The 20,815-nt window shown below is 33.5% G+C and overlaps 1 protein-coding gene across 1 annotated transcript; it reads left to right on the top strand.

The window, feature by feature from the left end:
• Positions 1 to 15,618: 15,618 nt before the first annotated feature.
• On the top strand, positions 15,619 to 19,341 carry LOC114305415 (putative calcium-transporting ATPase 13, plasma membrane-type). Its single transcript, XM_028250489.2, has one exon. It carries the CDS (start codon positions 15,681 to 15,683, stop codon positions 18,819 to 18,821), a length of 3,141 nt encoding a protein of 1,046 aa, XP_028106290.2. The 5' UTR covers positions 15,619 to 15,680; the 3' UTR covers positions 18,822 to 19,341.
• The last annotated feature ends 1,474 nt before the right edge of the window (positions 19,342 to 20,815 follow it).

The following is a 20,815-nucleotide window of genomic DNA, read 5'->3' as shown; positions in this document are numbered from 1 at the left end:
CACTAAAAGTTCATGGCCGGCCATTAAGGTCACTTGACCCTTTTGAACCCCTCTTTCCGAGCCACTGTTGAACCCCTTGGGCCCACTTTCTTGGAATTTCAATTACATGGTTGTGTTGTACACACAAAGGCCTACCTCCCCAATACCTGGCCGGCCAGAAAAGATGCTTGACCCTTTTGACCCCTAGCCGGCCGGCTAGGGGGTGTGGCCGGCCGGCCACCTCCAGCAAAAGTAAGCGGCCGGCCGTGCTCCTCTCACTGTGCCCCTTCCAGCTGTGAGGCAATATCCCCCAGATATTTTCTGTATCCGGGGGATATTTTGGGAGAGAGTTTTCCTCTCCATTTGACCCCCCTTTTACACCCCCTTTCTTGACCTTATAACCAGCTGAAGACCTTCTTCTAGGGGGTTAGAAAATTTGATCTTAAGAACTCCATAGCCAACTCCATCTTCATCTTCTTCAATTCTTCAAAAACCCTAAGTCCATTAACCTCCATTCCTTCTATACCACCAAGCTCTACCACCACTATCTCATTTCCAGCAGCTAGGAAGGGTTCTTGAAGGCCAAAGGAGCAGCAAATCCATCCAAGAAGCAACCAAAGTCTAGATCTTCAAGGGTAAGTTACACTTTGATCCTTTTGACCCTTTTCTTTGATCTATTTCTAAGCCTCATTTCTTTTTGGTTTCAAGCTTCGGTCCTAACTGAAAAGGACCATATTTTGAGCTCATCTTCACTTCTCATTAAGGGCTCAACCTTGATTGAGCCCTCCATAATATACTTGCTTCATTGACCATGTTGTATGTCATGATTTTGTATGCTTTTTTTGACCTATGAGCAATTTATTTTCGAGCATGTTGTAAACTGATATGAGGCATATTTTGAGCCCCTCTTCAACATTGGAGAAGGGCTCAACATTGTTTGGTGTCTCCATGTGTCACTTGTAGTTTAATCCCCTATTTGGCCCCATTTTTGCATAAGGTGATAGCCCTCTTGGTTTTTGTTTTTGGACCTTGATCCGAACTGAAAGTGGTCTTATTTTGGCCTATACTTCATGTTTCATTCACACTTTTTTTCTGTTTGGTGATTGTTTTATACACTTCATGTTTTAGTACCTTTTGAGCCTTATTTTGCATCATATTTTTAGCATGTTTGTATACTGATTTTGAGGCTGCCATATACTGTAAATGTTCATATTTTTGGTCCATCTTCAGTGTTATAGAAGGAAATTTTTCAGTTTGAGTTTTGCTTATACCACTTGCTTCTTTACCCCTCTTTTGGCCCCCATTCTTGCATGCTATGCTTCCCTTACCTATGCTTACTGTTTGGCCATGTTCATAACTGTGAAAGTGCATCTTTTGGGACTGTCTAGCTTCTGTCTTTGCATTGCATGTCCATGTTGTGCATGTTTAGTATGGCTATAGGCCATTTCGGATGCCTAATGTTGCATTTCGGGTCATTTCCTTACATTTCATGTCATTTCGCTTCATTTCGGGACTGTTTTCCCCCATATTTTGTTGCTGAAATTCCATTAGCATGCTTACATATCATTTTGGCCTTGTTTCATTTCATTTTATCATTGCCTCGGTTTGCGTGCCTGTGTGCACGCATTTCGAGGCACTTCATTTTCTGCCATCGGCATCTTATGTGAGTGTGGCTGAGGCTCACTCATGTTAGTATAAGTCCATTTATCATTTTCCATGTCATTCGCATCATTTTATCATTGCCTCGGTTTGCGTGCCTGTGTGCACGCATTTCGAGGCACTTCATTTTCTGCCATCGGCATCTTATGTGAGTGTGGCTGAGGCTCACTCATGTTAGTATAAGTCCATTTATCATTTTCCATGTCATTCGCATCATTTTATCATTGCCTCGGTTTGCGTGCCTGTGTGCACGCATTTCGAGGCACTTCATTTTCTGCCATCGGCATCTTATGTGAGTGTGGCTGAGGCTCACTCATGTTAGTATAAGTCCATTTATCATTTTCCATGTCATTCGCATCATTTTATCATTGCCTCGGTTTGCGTGCCTGTGTGCACGCATTTCGAGGCACTTCATTTTCTGCCATCGGCATCTTATGTGAGTGTGGCTGAGGCTCACTCATGTTAGTATAAGTCCACTTATCATTTTCCATGTCATTTGCATTGCATTTGCATTGCCTCGGTTTGCGTGCCCGTGTGCACGCATTTCGAGGCACTTCATTTTTTGCCATCGGCATCCGATGTGAGTGTGGCCGAGGCTCACTCATGTTGGTATAAGTCCATTTGTCATTTCCGTATCATTTTAGCATCGCCTCGGTTTGCGTGCCCGTGTGCACGCATTTCGAGGCATCTCATTTTCATCATATCTGTCATCGCCTCGGTTTGCGTGCCCGTGTGCACGCATTTCGAGGCATCTCATTTTCATCATATCTGTCATCGCCTCGGTTTGCGTGCCCGTGTGCACGCATTTCGAGGCATCTCATTTTCATCGTATCTGTCATTGCCTCGGTTTGCATGCCCGTGTGCACGCATTTCGAGGCATCTCATTTTCCATGTCATTTTAGCATTGCCTCGGTTTGCGTGCCCGTGTGCACGTACTTCGAGACATCTCATTCTCATTGTATTTATCATCGCCTCGGTTTGCGTGCCCGTGTGCACGCACTTCGAGGCATCTCATTTTTCAACATCCAGTCACTTTCTCGGTTTGTGTGCCCGCTTGCACGCATTTCGAGGCATCTCGTTCCATAGCATTCTGTATGTTAGGATTATATTTTAGTTGCATTTCATGCATATCATGCATGTTGCATCGTGTCCGGAATAAGAGTTAGCCCGGACACGGGAAACGAGGTACATTTCGTACTCCGAGTGACGGAATGTGTCTCTATTCCCCCAGTCGCCGACACTCCGGATTATCCATGATGGGGTTAGGTTTTAGCTATAGTTTCATGTGCATTCATCCTATATAGAGTTGTGCATTTCGATTCCTCGGCCATCATGCCTCGGTATGCACGATTGGTGGCACGAGGATCGAGACATGCATATATTTGTGCAAATACATTGCTATGCCCCTTTCCTGCTCTCTGTTGCAGCAAAACGGAGAATCAACGACTTTTTGGGACTTGGCACGCTTTTCAAGGAACAGGTGTAAACAGAGGCTAATTGGGGCATCCCGGTGGATTTCCGCGCAAGACAATCCGGACATGCATCATCCATCAGAAGCAAGGCAGTCCCTGGCTTGCACGCCAGTTTATTTGCTTTCTAGTTAATTCATTAATTAATTAGAATTCTGTAATATTTTGGACTGTAATATTCTTTTATTTTGGGGACTGTAATATTTGGACTGTATTATTTATTCAGACCCTCCGAGTGAGGGCACAACTGTAATAAGTGTGCGTGAGTGTGATGTATGTCTTCCAACCCCACGTCTTTCTCCCTTTTATTTATCCGCTTATGATGGTTAGATTAGGGCATGTTTAAATTAACATACAGTATGACAGCATGTTTGCATCATTCATCTGTATTGCATGCACCGGGCTCGGCGCATCATACTAACTGCATTGTATTTTTAATTCCAAGTTGAATACATGTTAGTTGTAGCATCTCATATACCATCTTAGAATAGCCGAGCCTGCTATAGTTACATTTTTGCATGTGATGCATTAGGCATTTCTGTATACTTAGGATCATGCATGATTTCTAATATAGTTTCTATTTTGGCTTGGAGTACTCGGTAAGTTTTTATGCTTTAGCATCCTTGCATGCGTGTGAGTGAATGCCATGATAGCATGCTTACCATGAAGCTATGTGCTTATCTGATATATCTGTCTGAATGCCTGTGGGTGAAGGTTGGGTTATCTGAATTGGAATGAATCATCAAAATGTTTCAAGCCTACCTGCGGGTAACAAACCATTTTCAAAAACAAGCATGAAATGTTTTGTTCCAATTCGGGCGACCCGGTCTATACTTATATGCTGTGCGCGTCACATAGTAACCTAGGCTAATAACCGGTATAAGAACTCACAATGTTTTCAAAAATTGATATCATGGTTAGTAGAGGCCGGTCTATGACCGGGCGAGCGGGGGTGCTCACGAAGTGACCTTCCCCAATCGTACCCAAGTTCCCGAGCCGAGGCAACTTTGGTGATGACGGACGCGTGGCCTTTTGGCACCGAGTCAGGGTTTCCTAAATTTCCCAAAATAAAATATTTAGGTGGCGACTCTGTATCTGGCAAAGCAGTCCATGTTTGGCACTTCTTTCAAAAATCTGTTTTTCTCAAAAACGATTTGCCGGATTTGGACTCTTTGGTTCAGACTTAGAACCGTGACTACGAAAAGTCGAGTCCGAGCTGTAGCGAGGTCCCCCGCGGGCTTGTTACAGGTGTTTACGGTAACCTCATCCCCCAATAGTCCCTATCTGACAGCAGCATTTAGTAAGCGTCAAATCATTTTTCACACACCAACAGAAATGAATTGTCTAAGCAATCATAATACTGACCCTCAAGACCCCACACCCCTACACATTTGTGTGAAAGAGAGGAAAAAAAAAACATAATAAGTAATCACAAATTAATTGAGAGTTGTGGGGTCACAAATTTTGAGAGTCAGTTATTTTCCTTGTCTAATATATCAATTTCACAGTTGGTAATCACTTTCTCAGAATTTTCAGGAATTTCAACTTTTTATGGATGAAGGGTCACTGCTGTGATTCCCTCACTACTTTTCTTGCTGTGCAGATAAAACGGCAGTGTTTTATGAGTTATTTTATTTTTATTTTTTTGGGTTTGGATAAACCGGGGCTTTTTTTTAATTTATTTTTAGAATTAAACCCTAAACCCTAAAATAAAAAAAAAAAGTTTAAGAATTAAACCCTAAACCTTAAACCTTAAATCTTAAAATAAAAAAAAAAAGAATTAAACCCTAAACCTTAAACCACAAATCCTAAAATAAATAAATAAATAAATAAATTTTAAGAACTAAACCCTAAATCGTAAAATTAAAAAATAAATTAAATAAATTTTAAGAATTAAACCCTAAATCCTAAACCCTAAAATAAAAAAATAAATTTTAAGAAATAAACCCTAAACCCTAAAATAAAAAAAAATAAAAAAAAAATTTAAGAATTAAACCCTAAATTCTAAACTCTAAAATAAAAAAGTGTAATTAATCACGTCAAAAAATATAGTGAGAACATGAAAAAAAAAGAAAAAAAAAAAAGACTGAAATGACATAGCAGGAAATACTGCACAACAGTGACCCCGCTCCCTATCTGATAGTAGTATGCAGTAAGCGTCAAATCATTTTCCACACACCAATAGAAATGAATTGTCTGATCAATCATAATACAGCCCGTGAGACTCATTTTTTCAGATCCTATTTCGGATAAAAAAAACTCGGCCCGTGAGACACATATCGGATCCTATTTTGATGATCTAAATCGTTTAAATTTTAGAAAATATTGAGAACAATATACTTGTAAAAAATCAAGTGACATCTTTATATAAATGAATACTATGTATCAAACTAAATACAAATGTTATTTGATGAAGAGGTTATTTATATTCGATTAACTTGATTTTTTACATGTATATTGTTCTCAATATTTTCTAAAATTTTAACAGTTCAAATTATCAAAATATGATCCAAAATAAGTCTCACGGGCCGCGCAATAGTCACCCTTCAAGTACAGCAGTGACACTGGATCCGAATGAAGGACGAAATGGAATCAACTCCTTTCCTTAAAAACTAAACCAAATAAGACGAGGTGTTTACGATAACCTCATCCCCCAATAGTCCCTATCTGACAGCAGCATGTAGTAAGCATCAAATCATTTTCCACACACCAACAGAAATGAATTGTCTAATCAATCATAATACAGACCCTCAAGACCCCACACCCCCACACATTTGTGTGAAAGAGAGGGGAAAAAAAACATAATAAGTAATCACAAATTAATTGAGGGTTGTGGGGTCACAAATTTTGAGAGTCCGTTATTTTCCTTGTCTAATATATCAACTTCCCAGTTGGTAATCACTTTCTCAGAATTTCCTGGAATTTCAACTTTTTATGGATGAAGGGTCACTGCTGTGATCCCCTCACTACTTTTCTTGCAGTGCAGATAAAATGGCCGTGTTTTATGAGTTATTTTATTTTTATTTTTTTGGGTTTGGATAAACCGGGGCTTTTTTTTAATTTATTTTTAGAATTAAATCCTAAACCCTAAAATAAAAAAAGAAAGTTTAAGAATTAAACCCTAAACCTTAAATCTTAAATCTTAAAATAAAACAAAAAATTAAGAATTAAACCCTAAACCTTAAACCATAAATCCTAAAATAAATAAATAAATAAATAAATTTTAAGAATTAAACCATAAATCCTAAAATTAAAAAATAAATTAAATAAATTTTAAGAATTAAACCCTAAATCCTAAACCCTAAAATAAAAAAAATAAATTTTAAGAAATAAACCCTAAACCTTAAAATAAAAAAAATAAAAAAAATTTAAGAATTAAACCCTAAATCCTAAACTCTAAAATAAAAAAAGCGTAATTTATCACGTCAAAAAATATAGCGAGAACATGGAAAAAAAAAAAGAAAAAAAAAAGGGCTGAAACGGCATAGCAGGAAATATTGCACAACAGTGACCTCGCTCCCTATCTGATAGTAGTATGCAGTAAGCGTCAAATCATTTTCCACACACCAATAGAAATGAATTGTCTAATCAATCATAATACAGCCCGTGAGACTCATTTTTTCGGATCCTATTTCGGATAAAAAAAACTCGGCCCGTGAGACACAATTCGGATCCTATTTTGATGATCTGAATCGTTCAAATTTTAAAAAATATTGAGAACAATATACTTGTAAAAAATCAAGTAACATCTTTATATAAATAAATAAATAAATAAATGAATACTATGTATCAAACTAAATACAAATGTTATTTGATGAAAAGATTATTTATATTCGATTAACTTGATTTTTTACATGTATATTGTTCTCAATATTTCTAAAATTTTAACAGTTCAAATCATCAAAATATGATCCAAAATAAGTCTCACGGGCCTCACAATAGTCACCCTTCAAGTACAGCAGTGAGACTGGATCCGAATGAAGGACGAAATGGAATCTACTCCTTTCTTTAAAAACTAAACCAAATAAGACGAGGTGTTTACGGTAGCCTCATCCCCCAATAGTCCCTATCTGACAGCAGCATGTAGTAAGCATCAAATCATTTTTCACACACCAACATAAATAAATTGTCTAATCAATCATAAAACAGACCCTCAAGACCCTACACCCCCACACATTTGTGTGAAAGAGAGGAAAAAAAACACATAATAAGTAATCACAAATTAATTGAGAGTTGTGGGGTCACAAATTTTGAGAGTCAGTTATTTTCCTTGTCTAATATATCAACTTCCCAGTTGGTAATCACTTTCTCAAAATTTCCAGGAATTCCAACTTTTTATGGATGGGGGGTCACTGCTGTGATCCCCTCACTATTGTTCTTGTTGTGCAGATAAAACGGCAGTGTTTTATGAGTTATTTTATTTTTATTTTTTTGGGTTTGGATAAACTGGGGCTTTTTTTTAATTTATTTTTAGAATTAAACCCTAAACCCTAAAATAAAAAAAGGTTTAAGAATTAAATCCTAAACCTTAAATCTTAAATCTTAAAATAAAAAAAAAATTAAGAATTAAACCCTAAACCTTAAACCATAAATTCTAAAACAAATAAATAAATAAGTAAATTTTAAGAATTAAATCCTAAATCCTAAAATTAAAAAATAAATTAAATAAATTTTAAGAATTAAATCCTAAATCCTAAACCTTAAAATAAAAAAATAAATTTTAAGAAATAAACCCTACACCCTAAAATAAAAAAAATAAAAAAAAAATTTAAAAATTAAACCCTAAATCCTAAACTCTAAAATAAAAAAAAAAAGTGTAATTTATCACGTCAAAAAATATAGCGAGACCATGAAAAAAAAAGAAAAAAAAAATTGAAACAACATAACAAGAAATACTACACAACAATGACCCCGCTCCCTATCTAATAGTAGTATGCAGTAAGCGTCGAATCATTTTCCACACACCAATAGAAATGAGTTGTCTAATCATTCATAATACAGCCCCCCCTCCATTTGTGAGAGAGATAAAAAAAAAACATAATAAGTAACCACAAATTAATTGAGAGTTGGGAGGTCACAAATTTTGGGAGTAAAGTATTTTCCTTGTGATCACCTTCTCAGAATTTTCAGGAATTCCAACTTTTTATTAACTTTGAGGCCAAGTTTCCAGGAATTCAACACCCGGGCCCCACAAAATGAAGAAAATATATAATTGATTGGGACCCGTTATTTGGATGATGTTTAAGATTTTAAATTTTGAACGAGATCCTTTCAAGTTTAAAATTTAAATTTGATTGTCTTATTAAGGCTATAAGATTTATTATAAATTTTATTTTAATGATCTGAATTATTTATTTTATAAAATTTTATGTATATCATTTCTTAATGAAATTAAGATACAAAGATCAAACATCACACTATCATTTATTTTTTATTTTGTTTTTTTATTTTATTTTCTTTATATTATATTTTAAAAATCGTGAGGCTGAGGGATTAATTGTGTGGATGCGAATAGCAGTAATAAGGTAAAATGTACTTTCCGAATCTGTCTCCATACATTTCATCATCATATACCTTTAATTTCATGTTTATAATGAAATTTCTACTTTGCTAATAAAAAATTTTAAACAAAAATCTTGGAATCACCAAAAATTTGTCTAATCGTTAACGTAAGACCTCAAAATTAGTTGAAATGCACCTAAGCTGACTCCAACACTCAATTATTAAAAAGAAAATAATATCATTTCACCTTCTTCACTTGCCCAATAGACCCGTTATATTATTTTCTAAAGAGAAATCTTCGGTATTATTTCTTTTCTTCAAGATAATAACTCTCCTCAAAACTCCAATTCTCAATAATCTAAAAAAGTCCTATTCATTAAAACACGGAAAAAACGCTGAATGAAAAAATTCTCTAGTACTACTACAAGTCTAGAACCCGATGCTTGCTTGCTTGCTTGATCGAATCATCTAAAGCAACTCTAATGCAAAGTGGATGCACATGTGTCAAGTGAAACCTTTCATAACCCTTTGTATAAATGGGGAAAATACAAATTAATATAGAAGATTAAAAATAATTATAAATATATGAGAGATTGTAATTTTTATTGGGATTTTGTGTAAAAAAATTATAACAAAAGTTGCACTACGTTCTTTCGATAAATAATATCTTTATTTCTCATTGCTTTGTAATTTTTTATCATATAAATGAAAAATATTTTTTACAATTTTTTTTAATATAAAATATATATATTATTTTTTATTTTTTTTTTGGAGAAACATCAAAAGAGGAGGTACATAATGAAAAAAAAAAAAAAAAGTCTCCGTCATAAGGAATGATGGACACAGCATTTAGTGGGGGCCAAAAGGAAGGCGTTGAGGTAGTTTCGACAACCGAGTAGGTTTAACCATAGACTTCAACTTGTATTTTATTTATTATTTAAAGTTTAAGTAAAGATTAAAATATTAAGGATCAAAGTAACATTTTAAGTGAAAGTTGAAAGATGAAAATTAATTTGTCATATAATTTCTCCTGTGCTCATACAGTTCTCATGTGAGCACTTTTTTTAAAAAAGTTTAAAATTTTTTTGGACTTTTAGAATTTACTCAACTAGAAAATTAACAAAACAAAAATAAAAGACCATGGGGGCATGACTTCCTATTTTTGTGAATATTATTATTTTTCATAGAATTTTAAAATAATATATATATATATATATATCATTTTATATATAAAATAGTTTCTCAATATATATATATATCATTCTTTTTCTATCTGGAATTTTCTTTCTATTTTATATAAAAAAAAAAACTTATTCATCTTATTAGAAATTACTTCTATGGTATTTAATTTTTTTTTTATGTATATACAATTTATATATCATATATAAATGTGTGTTTTGTGTATATAGTGAAAAAAACTTAATTTTCTTTTGACTCTTTTCATAATGAAATTATGATTCCGTCCCTACTTGTATCTTTGGTATATTAGTTTGTAGTTTTGGCATCACTAAAAGGAAAATAATATGAGAGTCTACTTTTATGTCCTATTTGTTTTGATGAAAATATTTTCAACAAAACTTAGTTTTTAGAAGGAAAAAAAAAATCAATTTTTTTTTTTATGTATTAGGTTGTGACTTTAAAACTAATGTGTTAATTGTGGTGATGGTGGCACAGTGGCAATGGTAGTGGTGTGTGGAAAGTTTTTAATTTGGAAAATAAATTTATTTTGGAAAATATTATGGATCCTAAATAATTTATTAATTTTTTTTACTAAATATCTCACATGGTATGGATCTACACAAACCCACATGTGTGTGGATTTCACACCCATGTAAGAGAATTAATAAATTATTTGGTTACTCATTTACTTTTTATTGATATTTTCGTTAATTTTCATTTTTATTCATATATTAAATAATAAGGTCTCGTTTGGGAACATACTTTTTTAGTAATTTTTTTTACTAAAATATGATTTAAAAAAGTTAGTATTTTTAGGATGATTTTTTGATTTTTTATGAAAAAATGTGCAAAAAGTAGAAAGAAAAGAATTTTTTTTATTTTTTGATATAGAATATTGACTTTTTAATTTTTTTTAATAATTTTTTAATTTTTAGACTAAAAAGTGATATTATCACACGAGGCCTAAAAACATATAAAATATTTTTCATTAAAATAAACAGAAGTTAAAAACCGAATTGGTACCCTGTTCTCCCTTCTGTTTTTAATTAACCAATTGATCCAGATGATCAACCCAATCCGTAGCTTCGTCAGTCTTCAGTCAATAAAACGACTTAGATTTAGGTTTTTATTTATTGATTTTTTTTTAATAACAAAATTGTCGTTCAATAAAATGTTTTTTTTTTTAAATTATTTTTTTATGTTTGGTGGTGATAGTGTGGAACGAAAATAAAGCTGGAGGTAGTGACATGGTGGTGGGGCGGTGATGGCAACATAGGCTATGCTAATGGTGGTGTGGTGGTGGAGGTGAAAGTGATGTGATGGTGGTGGTAGTGTGGCAACATTAATAAAAATTTAGTTCGGAAAATATTTTTTACCTTTTAAAAGTGAAAAATATTTTTTGTCCAAATAAATTTATTTCCTTGTAACCATGAAAAATATTTTCTGTCGATTTTTATTTTTTATTATACCAAATATAAAAAAAATACGAAAAATATTTCCCTCACAAGCAGGGAGGGCGTTAAGCCCAAGTTAAGTTCTTATGGAATATAAGTTCTTGTTTGGTAATAGATTTTTTTAGTTAGTTTTGTTTTTTAGTTTTAGTTATTTTAATGTAAGGCTAAAAGTTTGTTTAGTTCAATTTTTTTGACATTTTTTGAGAGAAAAAGTGAAATAATTATAATTTAGGTGTCACATTTTGTCTTATTAACTTATTTTTATAACTAAAAAGTTGAAGGAAAACAAACCGTAAGGGCTCTTTTGGGAACCGAGCAAAACGCCACGTTTTGTGAAAGTTTTGTGGCTTCACAAAACGCCAAGTTGCATTTTTGCTCATTTGGGAAGTGGTCAAAAAGTAGGTTGGAAAATTATGTAAGTACCCTCAATGTTTACATATTGTGGATTAGGGTAAAATGTAAATTTTTTAAGTTGAGTGAGGGTATTTTAGTCATTTTAGTGTGATATGACATCATAAACAAATATTAATCCAAAAAAAAAAAAAAAAACTTTTAACAACTTCCCAAATCACTTTCTAAAAAAACTCAAAAAGCTTGGTTAAAAACAAAAAAAAATTACTTTTTACTGTGCCTGTTTGGTGCAGCTTAAAAGTTGCTTATTTCAGCTTTCAGCTTAATTTAAGCTATATTGATGTGTTTGGTTTAGTTTATAGCTTATAGTTTATAGCTTTTTGGAAGTCAGAAATCAACTTATTCTTTGAGTGGGGCGGAAGATGCTTAATTTATAAGTCAGAAATCAGCTTATGTTCATAGTTATAAGCTATAAGCTGTTTTGTCATAAACTATAAGCACTTTTCCACAGCTCTACCAAACAGGGCCACTATCTTTCCAAAGTAAGTCTAAGTTGATTAACAAATTTAAGCCCTCTAGCAAAATGTAGTCAATTTAGTTTTTGTTTGGTTTTTATTTTGGGACTAAAAAAGTATAGAAAAACAAAATAGGCTATATAAGTTAATAAGACAAAGGCTTGATTTGGGAAGTGGGTTGGCTTTTTGGCTTTTTAGTTTTTTTAGCTATTTTAGCCTGGGCTTAAAAGTTTGGTTTGGGAAGGACTTTTTGACTTTTTGACTTTTTTGAGTTTTTTTTTGTGAGAAAAGAATGTAATGATTATGGGTTGGATGTGATATTTTGTTTGTTATGGCTAAAATAGTCTATTTTGTTTTTTGTGGCTAAAATAACCAAAAAAACCTGCAAACCCACTTGCCAAACACAGGCAAAATATCACATTAAAATCATAATTATTACACTTTTTTTTCCTCTCAAAAGTCAAAAAAATCTAAAAAAAAAATCAAACCAGACTAAAGATTGTTAACATAAAAAATTATTTACCGTAATTAATGTCAGACGAAGCTTTAAAGAGTCATAACGATGTGTGGGAAAACATGGACACCTTGGCATTTTTATTTTGTAGCCCATTGAATGCTTGTTGCTTAACCCCCAAGGGGTTTTGACTATAATAATTCCAAGGGAAATTGTATAATATATGAATAATGCTTGGGACCCCTTTTGGGGGTCACCCCCTCACCTCCCTTTGTCATGTGGCGGGTGGTGATTGGAGGAGCAGGAAAAAAAAGAAAAAGAAAAAGAAAATGTAATCAATGAGAGAGAGAGAGGGTCAAAGGGGTGAGAGAAAAAGGGGATGAATCATTGTTGTTTTAATCATCTCATTTATAGTCATCGAGTCTCAAAAATAGATTTATATATTATTTTTGTAAAAAAAATAAATTTTTTTAGTTGATAAAGTGTAAGAGACAAGAACGATCCAATCTTGTCTAAAACCGTGTATAAAGGTTATTCGCTTCGTTGGATTAGCACAATAATAATCATCTCATTTATAAATATAGAGTCTAAAAAATATATTTTTATATTTTTTTTTTTAAAAATAACTTTTTTTAGTTGGTAAAGTGCGAGACACATGATCGATCCAATCTTATCTCAAACCGTCTAGAAAGGTATAGGCTTCGTTGGATTGGTACAATAATTATCGTTATTTTTTAATTTTTTCTGTAGAGAACTTGACGATTCGTATAAAAGGCTCGAATCAAAAGGAAAGCAAACGCGTTTGCTTGGAATAAGGGCAATATAATTGCTTTCTAAAGAACAGGAAAGAGCCAAGAAACTTCTTGGTACCTTTACAAAAGAATTCTCATATGTTCCTTTCTCAGAAGAATAATATGCTGGGGTACATCAGAGCCAAGTCTGTTTTGGAATTATAATTTAAGTGTGAAATTATAAGTTGAATTTTAAAAAGAGAAAATTTATTTGATTATGAATTTTGAAAAAAAAGTTTGAGTTTTTGAATTTTGAAAATAGTTTTGAGTTTTGAAAAAGATTTAGAGTTGCATTTTGAGTTTTTGAATTTTGAGTTATGTTTTGAAATTTTTGGGATTCATTTTTTTAATATTTAAAAATTTTTAAGAACTTTTTTTATTTTAATTATATAATTTTTATTTTATTTTTTAAATATTTTAAATCAAAACACAACTTCACACGCAAATCATAACCCAACACATAACTTAAAACTCAATTCAAAAATTATTTTTAAAACTTAGAACTAAAACATATAATTCAAAACTCAATTCAAAAACTCTCTTCAAAACTCATAATCAAACTTTTTTCAAATTTTTATTAACAAAAAATTCAAAAAAATATTTGTTATTTTGTTCTTTAAAATTATTTTTTCAAAATATATTTTTTATTTTTTTATTACTTTTTCGAAAATAATTTTCTTATTTTTTTAAGTATTGACCAAGTAATTTTTTATAATTTAGATATATGTGGCGATCCAAACTTTTAATTTTTAAAAAAAAAAATTAAATATTTAAAAAAAAGGTTAAAAAATTAAAATATTTATAAAATAAAATAAATTATTTAAAATAAGAATAAAAAATATTTAAAATAAAAAATAAATTTTTTAAATATTTTAAAAAATACAACTCAAATATTTTAAAAAATATAGCGCACAATTATATGAAATACAGTACACATTAAAAAAATACAACTCAAAACTTTTTTTATAACTCATAATCAAACAAATTGTCTATTTTCAAAATTTATAACTCAAAACACAATAATTAAAAAAAAAAATTTGAATTTTTTAAAAAAAAAATAAAGTTTTGAAAAGAATTTAGTTATGAGTTTTGAGTTGTGTGTTTGGTTATGAGTTTTAAAAAGAGTTTTTAAATTGAGTTTTGAGTTGTATATTGAGTTATGAGTTTTAAAAATAATTTTAAATTAGGATAAATTACAAACACATCTCCTGAGATTTACTTAAATAACAAATTACCCCTATAGTTCTAGAATTTACATTATGCTCCTTAAGGTTTTTAATTTCATAACAAATAGGTCCTTTCATTAATAAAACATCAAGTTAATTAACAGTTTTTAATAATGTTAAAATTTTATTTCAATTAATAATTCAAAATAAATTTATTATTGTATAGGTGAACAGTTAGAAATTTAACTTTTTTAATTAATTCTGTTAAATAAAAAATTCTGATAGTGAGGTATTTGTAATTTTCCAAACCACATGGACAATTCATATTTTAAGCAAATCTCAAGAGGTGTATTTGTAATTTACCTATAAATTAAGTTTTAAATTATGCATTTAATTATGAATTTTGAAAAGAATTTTAATTTTAATTTTTTTTTATAAATAGTAGGGCTGAGCAAGTAATCCGTGAAATCCGCAATCCGATCCAGTCTAGTCCAATCCGGTTGGTTTGGATTGATTTTTTGAATCCGTGGTTCGGTTATGGATTGAAGAATTAAAAATCCGTAGTCCACGGATTAGTTCCGAATTGAACCCCACGGTTCCGGATTGGAACCAATTCGGATCGTATACAAATAATTTATATTTTTATTATACACCCCTCGCGTACTATCTTCTCTTATTCTATATAAAACTAAACTTAAACTTAAATCCACATAGTATCTTTTTTATTACTTTTGTTTGTTATTTTTTAGTTTTAATTAGTAATAGTCTAAATACTTATGGTGGAATTAGTTTTATTATGGTTGCTTAAATTCTAATACTATATCGCTATTATAGAAAGACATGTTGCTATTATGGAACTAGTGCTATGTTTATGTTTTTATAAAATTAAAGTGTTATATATATATATTTTGTTATTTAATTATGTGAATCCGTGGTCTTAAACCGATCCAAACTGTTTTTAAATGGATTGATTCCACGATTTAAACAAATTGGATTGATTTCAATTTTTCACAAACCGTAAATAATGGATTGATCCTAATTTTAGCTTAATCTAATCCAATCCAAAACATGCTCACCCCTAATAAGTAGAATCACTTCTAAGTAAACCAAACGCAACCAAAGTTCTTAAACTACGATTTGGTTGATGTGGTTCTTCACAACATGCACTTATCATCTCCTAGTTCTTCAACAATGTCCAGCAAGCCCCGCCTTCGTTCACTGCTCTTGCTCGCCCGCGAGCAGGATGCTGCTTCACATGCTGTTGATATTCCTACTATCAAGCCCCTAAAGAGATGGCGCTTTGCGTTTTCTGTTATCTATGCCATCAATGCCATGCGTTCTCTGGTTAAAGAAGCTAAACAACTCGTACAGAAAACATCTCACACTACCCTCGACATCAATTCGACTGGTGCTGCTGATTCTGAACATCTCAATCTTGTAGTTGTTCAACACCTCCCTGAGCGCGTTGACAAAGCAAAGCTCATAAAGTTGGTGAAGGAAAAAAATCTCACTCCTCTTCATGAGCTTGGTGGAGTTGAAGGCATAGTTTTCAATCTTCAAACCAATGGCAAAAATGGAATCAATGGGACTGAAGAAGACAAGAAGTGGCGACGTGAAGTATTCGGTTCCAACACTTACCGTAAGCCACCTCCAAAGGGCTTTCTCCATTTTTTGTTGGAAGCTTTTAAAGATGTCACTATTATCATCCTACTAGTATGCGCTGCTGTGTCTCTCGGTTTTGGCATTAAAGAAGACGGAATAGATGATGGTTGGTATAACGGTGGGAGTATTCTCTTCGCAGTCATTTTAGTCGTTATGGTATCCGCAATCACTAACTTTCGCCAAGCGAAACAATTTGATGAGTTGTCCAAAGTCAGTAGCAATATCCAAGTGGATGTCATTCGGAATGGGAGGCGACATCACATCTCCATATTTGATATTGTGGTTGGAGATGTTGTAACATTGAAAATCGGAGATCAAATTCCAGCAGATGGCTTGTTCTTGAATGGATATTCATTACAAGTGGACGAGTCAAGCATGACCGGGGAGAGTGATTCTGTTGATATTGACCAGGCTATCAATCCATTCTTACTTTCTGGTGCCAAGGTAGCCAATGGGTATGGTTTAATGGTTGTCACAGCAGTAGGAATGAACACAGCATGGGGTGAGATGATGAGTTCTATAAGCCACGATTTGAAAGAGGAAACTCCACTGCAATCTCGTCTCAACAAACTGACCTCTTCCATAGGAAAAATTGGTTTGATAGTTGCTTTTTTTGTTCTTGTTGCGATGTTGATCCGTTACTTCACTGGGAACACAAAATATGCAAATGGAAATCAAGAGTATAATGGTAAGAAGACCAAGTTCGATGAGGTTATGAATGCCATGGTGCGTATTATTGCTGCCGCTGTCACAATTGTTGTGGTGGCGATTCCAGAAGGTTTGCCGCTAGCTGTCACACTCACTTTGGCTTACTCTATGAAAAGAATGATGGCTGATCAAGCTATGGTTCGGAAACTCTCAGCTTGCGAGACTATGGGATCAGCAACTATTATTTGTACAGATAAAACAGGTACGCTCACTTTAAACAAAATGACTGTGACCACATTTTGGCTTAGCAAAGATAGCATTACAGGCAATGTTGTCAATGCAATTGCTCCAAATATTGTTGAATTGCTCCACCAAGGAGTGGGTGAGAACACTACTGGTAGTGTTTATAAAGCCAATTCAGGATCTGAACCTGAGTTCTCTGGAAGTCCAACTGAGAAAGCAATTCTTTTTTGGGCTGTCCATGAACTAGATTTGGACATAGAACAACTAAAGAGGACCTATGACATCCTCAATGTTGAAACCTTCAATTCGGAAAAGAAACGTAGCGGAGTATTAATAAAGAATTTGATGGACAACACATTCCACGTCCACTGGAAAGGAGCTGCTGAAATTATACTAGCTCTGTGTTCAAGTTACTATGACAAGTCTGGAATCAAGAAAGCCATGGATGAGAGTACAAAAGTGGAAATCAAGCGAATAATCGATGGGATGGCTGCAAAAGCCCTTCGATGCATTGCATTTGCTCATAAGCAATTTACCATGTCAGAGCCAGACAACACTGATGAACGAAAGATCAATGAAGATAACTTGACATTCTTAGGGGTAGTGGGTCTAAAGGACCCATGTCGGCCAGGGGTGAAAGATGCAATGCAACTTTGCGAAAAGGCTAAAGTAAAAGTCAAGATGATTACGGGAGACAACATTTTCACTGCAACAGCAATAGCCATCGAATGTGGGATACTTAGATCTGATTATCAAAGCGTAGCGTCGGGCAGTGACGGTGAAGTTATAGAAGGTGAAAAATTTCGAAACTATACCCAGCAAGAAAGGCTGGATCGTGTTGATCATATCCTCGTAATGGCAAGATCTTCCCCTCTTGACAAGCATCTAATGGTAAAGTGCTTGAAACAAAAAGGCCATGTTGTTGCTGTGACTGGTGATGGCACAAATGACGCGCCCGCTTTAAAAGAAGCAGATGTGGGACTTTCTATGGGCATTCAAGGCACCGAGGTCGCCAAGGAGAGTTCAGATATTGTTATCTTGGATGATAACTTCACCTCAGTAGTGACTGTTTTAAAGTGGGGAAGATGTGTGTATAACAGCATCCAAAAATTTATCCAATTCCAGCTTACTGTCAATGTGGCTGCCCTTGTAATCAACTTGGTTGCAGCATGTTCAGCTGGTGAAGTCCCACTAACAGCAGTCCAGTTGTTGTGGGTGAACTTAATCATGGACACATTAGGGGCTCTAGCTCTAGCCACGGAGCGACCGACCGACGACCTGATGGACAAGCCACCTGTTGGCCGCACAGAGCCACTAGTAACCAATGTTATGTGGAGAAACCTCATTTTCCAAGCACTTTTTCAAATTATCGTCCTCTTGATATTTCAGTTTAAGGGAAAATCTATCTTTAATGTGACTGAAGCAGTGAAGAACACCCTGATCTTTAATACTTTTGTCTTCTGCCAAGTATTTAACGAGTTTAATGCTCGAAAATTAGAAAAGAAGAACATCTTCAAAGGGATTCTTCAGAACCGATTATTTCTATGGATCGTGGCATTAACTGTCGTTCTTCAGGCGGTGATGGTGGAATTTTTACGAAAATTTGCTGATACAGAGAGGTTGAATTGGTTGCAGTGGGGTATATGTATTATCATAGCAGCAATGTCATGGCCACTTGGTTGGGTTGTCAAGTGCATACCAGTTCCAGAAAAACCATTGCTATCCTATATCAAATGGAAGTGCATTTAAACAGATTATGTAAACTAGCTTATCTTTAGTTTCCAAAAATCAGACCGGTCCAGTCCAATATTATGGGCCCAAGTTAATGATTCAACTTGTTAAATTTTAGGTGTTTGTAGATTATTTTTATAAAAAAAGTGCATATTGATCTAATAATTATAGTCAAATCATTTATCATCAAATAAATGAATGATATGTGACTATAATTATCAGATTAATATACTTTTTTTTTTTTATTGATAATCTACATAAATGAACCTAAAACATGATCAGAATAAATCATCAACGTAAGTTAGATGATAGGCCACAATGCATAATTGGACCAGTTCATTTTTTTAAGAAATTAAAGGTGAGGTAGTTTAAACTATAAGTAGGACTTGCAAGAATAAATGTGTGACATTAATAGGATTGTGTATAGCATTTTCTTTTTAAATGTCTCTCCTAGATTCTCCTTCATACATGTGTATGCCTTCAGTGTGTAAATAAGATGCAATGTAATATTGAAGTTCTGTTTTACTCGCATACAAAATTATACATACTGTTATTATGCTGTACCAAGAAGGGTAAATTTCGTCAATAGTCCCTCTCGTTTCTTCTGAGTTTCATTTTGCTTCTTATTATTTCAATTGCAACATATTTGCCCCTTAAATTTATAGAAGTTGATCTATGGGACTAGAGAATTTTGTTGCCAATAAGGATCTCGAGGTGGGTATGTTGCATCAAATTCCAAGGAAAATCCAGTCAAGGAATTCACTTCACAAGTTATTAATCACGAACAACACAGTTCAGATTGGAAATGGTTATGCTCCTGTTCTTGATCACCACCCTTCCCACATTGCTATTAAGTTTGTCGAATTTCTGACCAAGATCGATAGAGGGTTTAACAAGGCACTTAAGAAGGTGCCAACAAATTTTTTGAAGAATGGTGATGCAAGTATTGTTAAGATGATTCCCAGAAAGCCCATTTTGTTGTCACGGACATGAAGACTCCGGCTGTGGATAAAGAGTGTGGAGAAGGGGACAAGTGAGTCATGCAAGATGGTTTCCTTTGACTTGAAGAACTTCAATTGAAATTTTGTTAGTAGTCTCCCCATTAGACTTTTAGTTGGTTGTTCTGTTGAATTTGTTTTTGTGTGTGTGCCTTTCTCGTTCACAGAATTGGGTGTTTGATCGGCAGTGATTGGCCTATAGTTCATAGTTCTTTATTGTCTATTGTGATTTAAGTATGTATCCTTATTTGCTGAATGCATATATTTACAATGGGCCAGACTTTTCTCCGGTTCAAGATCGGACTGTAGCGTGTTGTTGGGCCCGTGGGGGCCTACCACGAGTCCTACTTTGATAATCCGAACCGTTTAATGTGTAGAGCCCGTCGAATATTTTATCCCTACAAGTAATCACGTTGATCGGATATCGATAGCTATTTGATTAAATTATATTTCTATCAACGGTAAATAGAATTTTCAAAATAAATTGTTGACAAAAATCTAATCCAATCAAGTATCTATTGATATCTGATCAACGTGATTTTTTACAGAGATAAAGTACTCAACGAGCTCTATATATTGTATGGTTCGGATTATCGAAACAGGACCCGTGTAGGCCCCATAGACTCAACAGCACTGTTCAGTCAATAAAGTGAATTGGAGACAAGCATGTCCCATTTACAATTACATTTCCCAAATACCATAAATAGCAATTCTAATAATATATATATATATATATATTATAGTCATAAATTATTACTCAATGATGCTCCGTTTGTTTGAGCGGAAAATATTTTTTTAAAAATATTTTTTTTTGCATTTTTTGCCATTTTATACAATAGAGAACAAAAATCAATAAAAACCATTTTCCACAGTTAATGGAAAACAAGTCTGTTTGGGCGGAAAATATTTTCCACTTTTAAAATATGAAAAACGTTTTTCGAACAAAAAATTTATCAATGCCACCACATTACCACTACTACTATCATCTCTACCACTGCCACCATGGCCACAACC

This window comes from Camellia sinensis, chromosome 2 (assembly GCF_055761805.1).
Source record: "Camellia sinensis isolate YWXY chromosome 2, ASM5576180v1, whole genome shotgun sequence".
NCBI lineage: Eukaryota > Viridiplantae > Streptophyta > Magnoliopsida > Ericales > Theaceae > Camellia > Camellia sinensis.
This window is presented reverse-complemented; position numbering and strand designations above follow the sequence as displayed.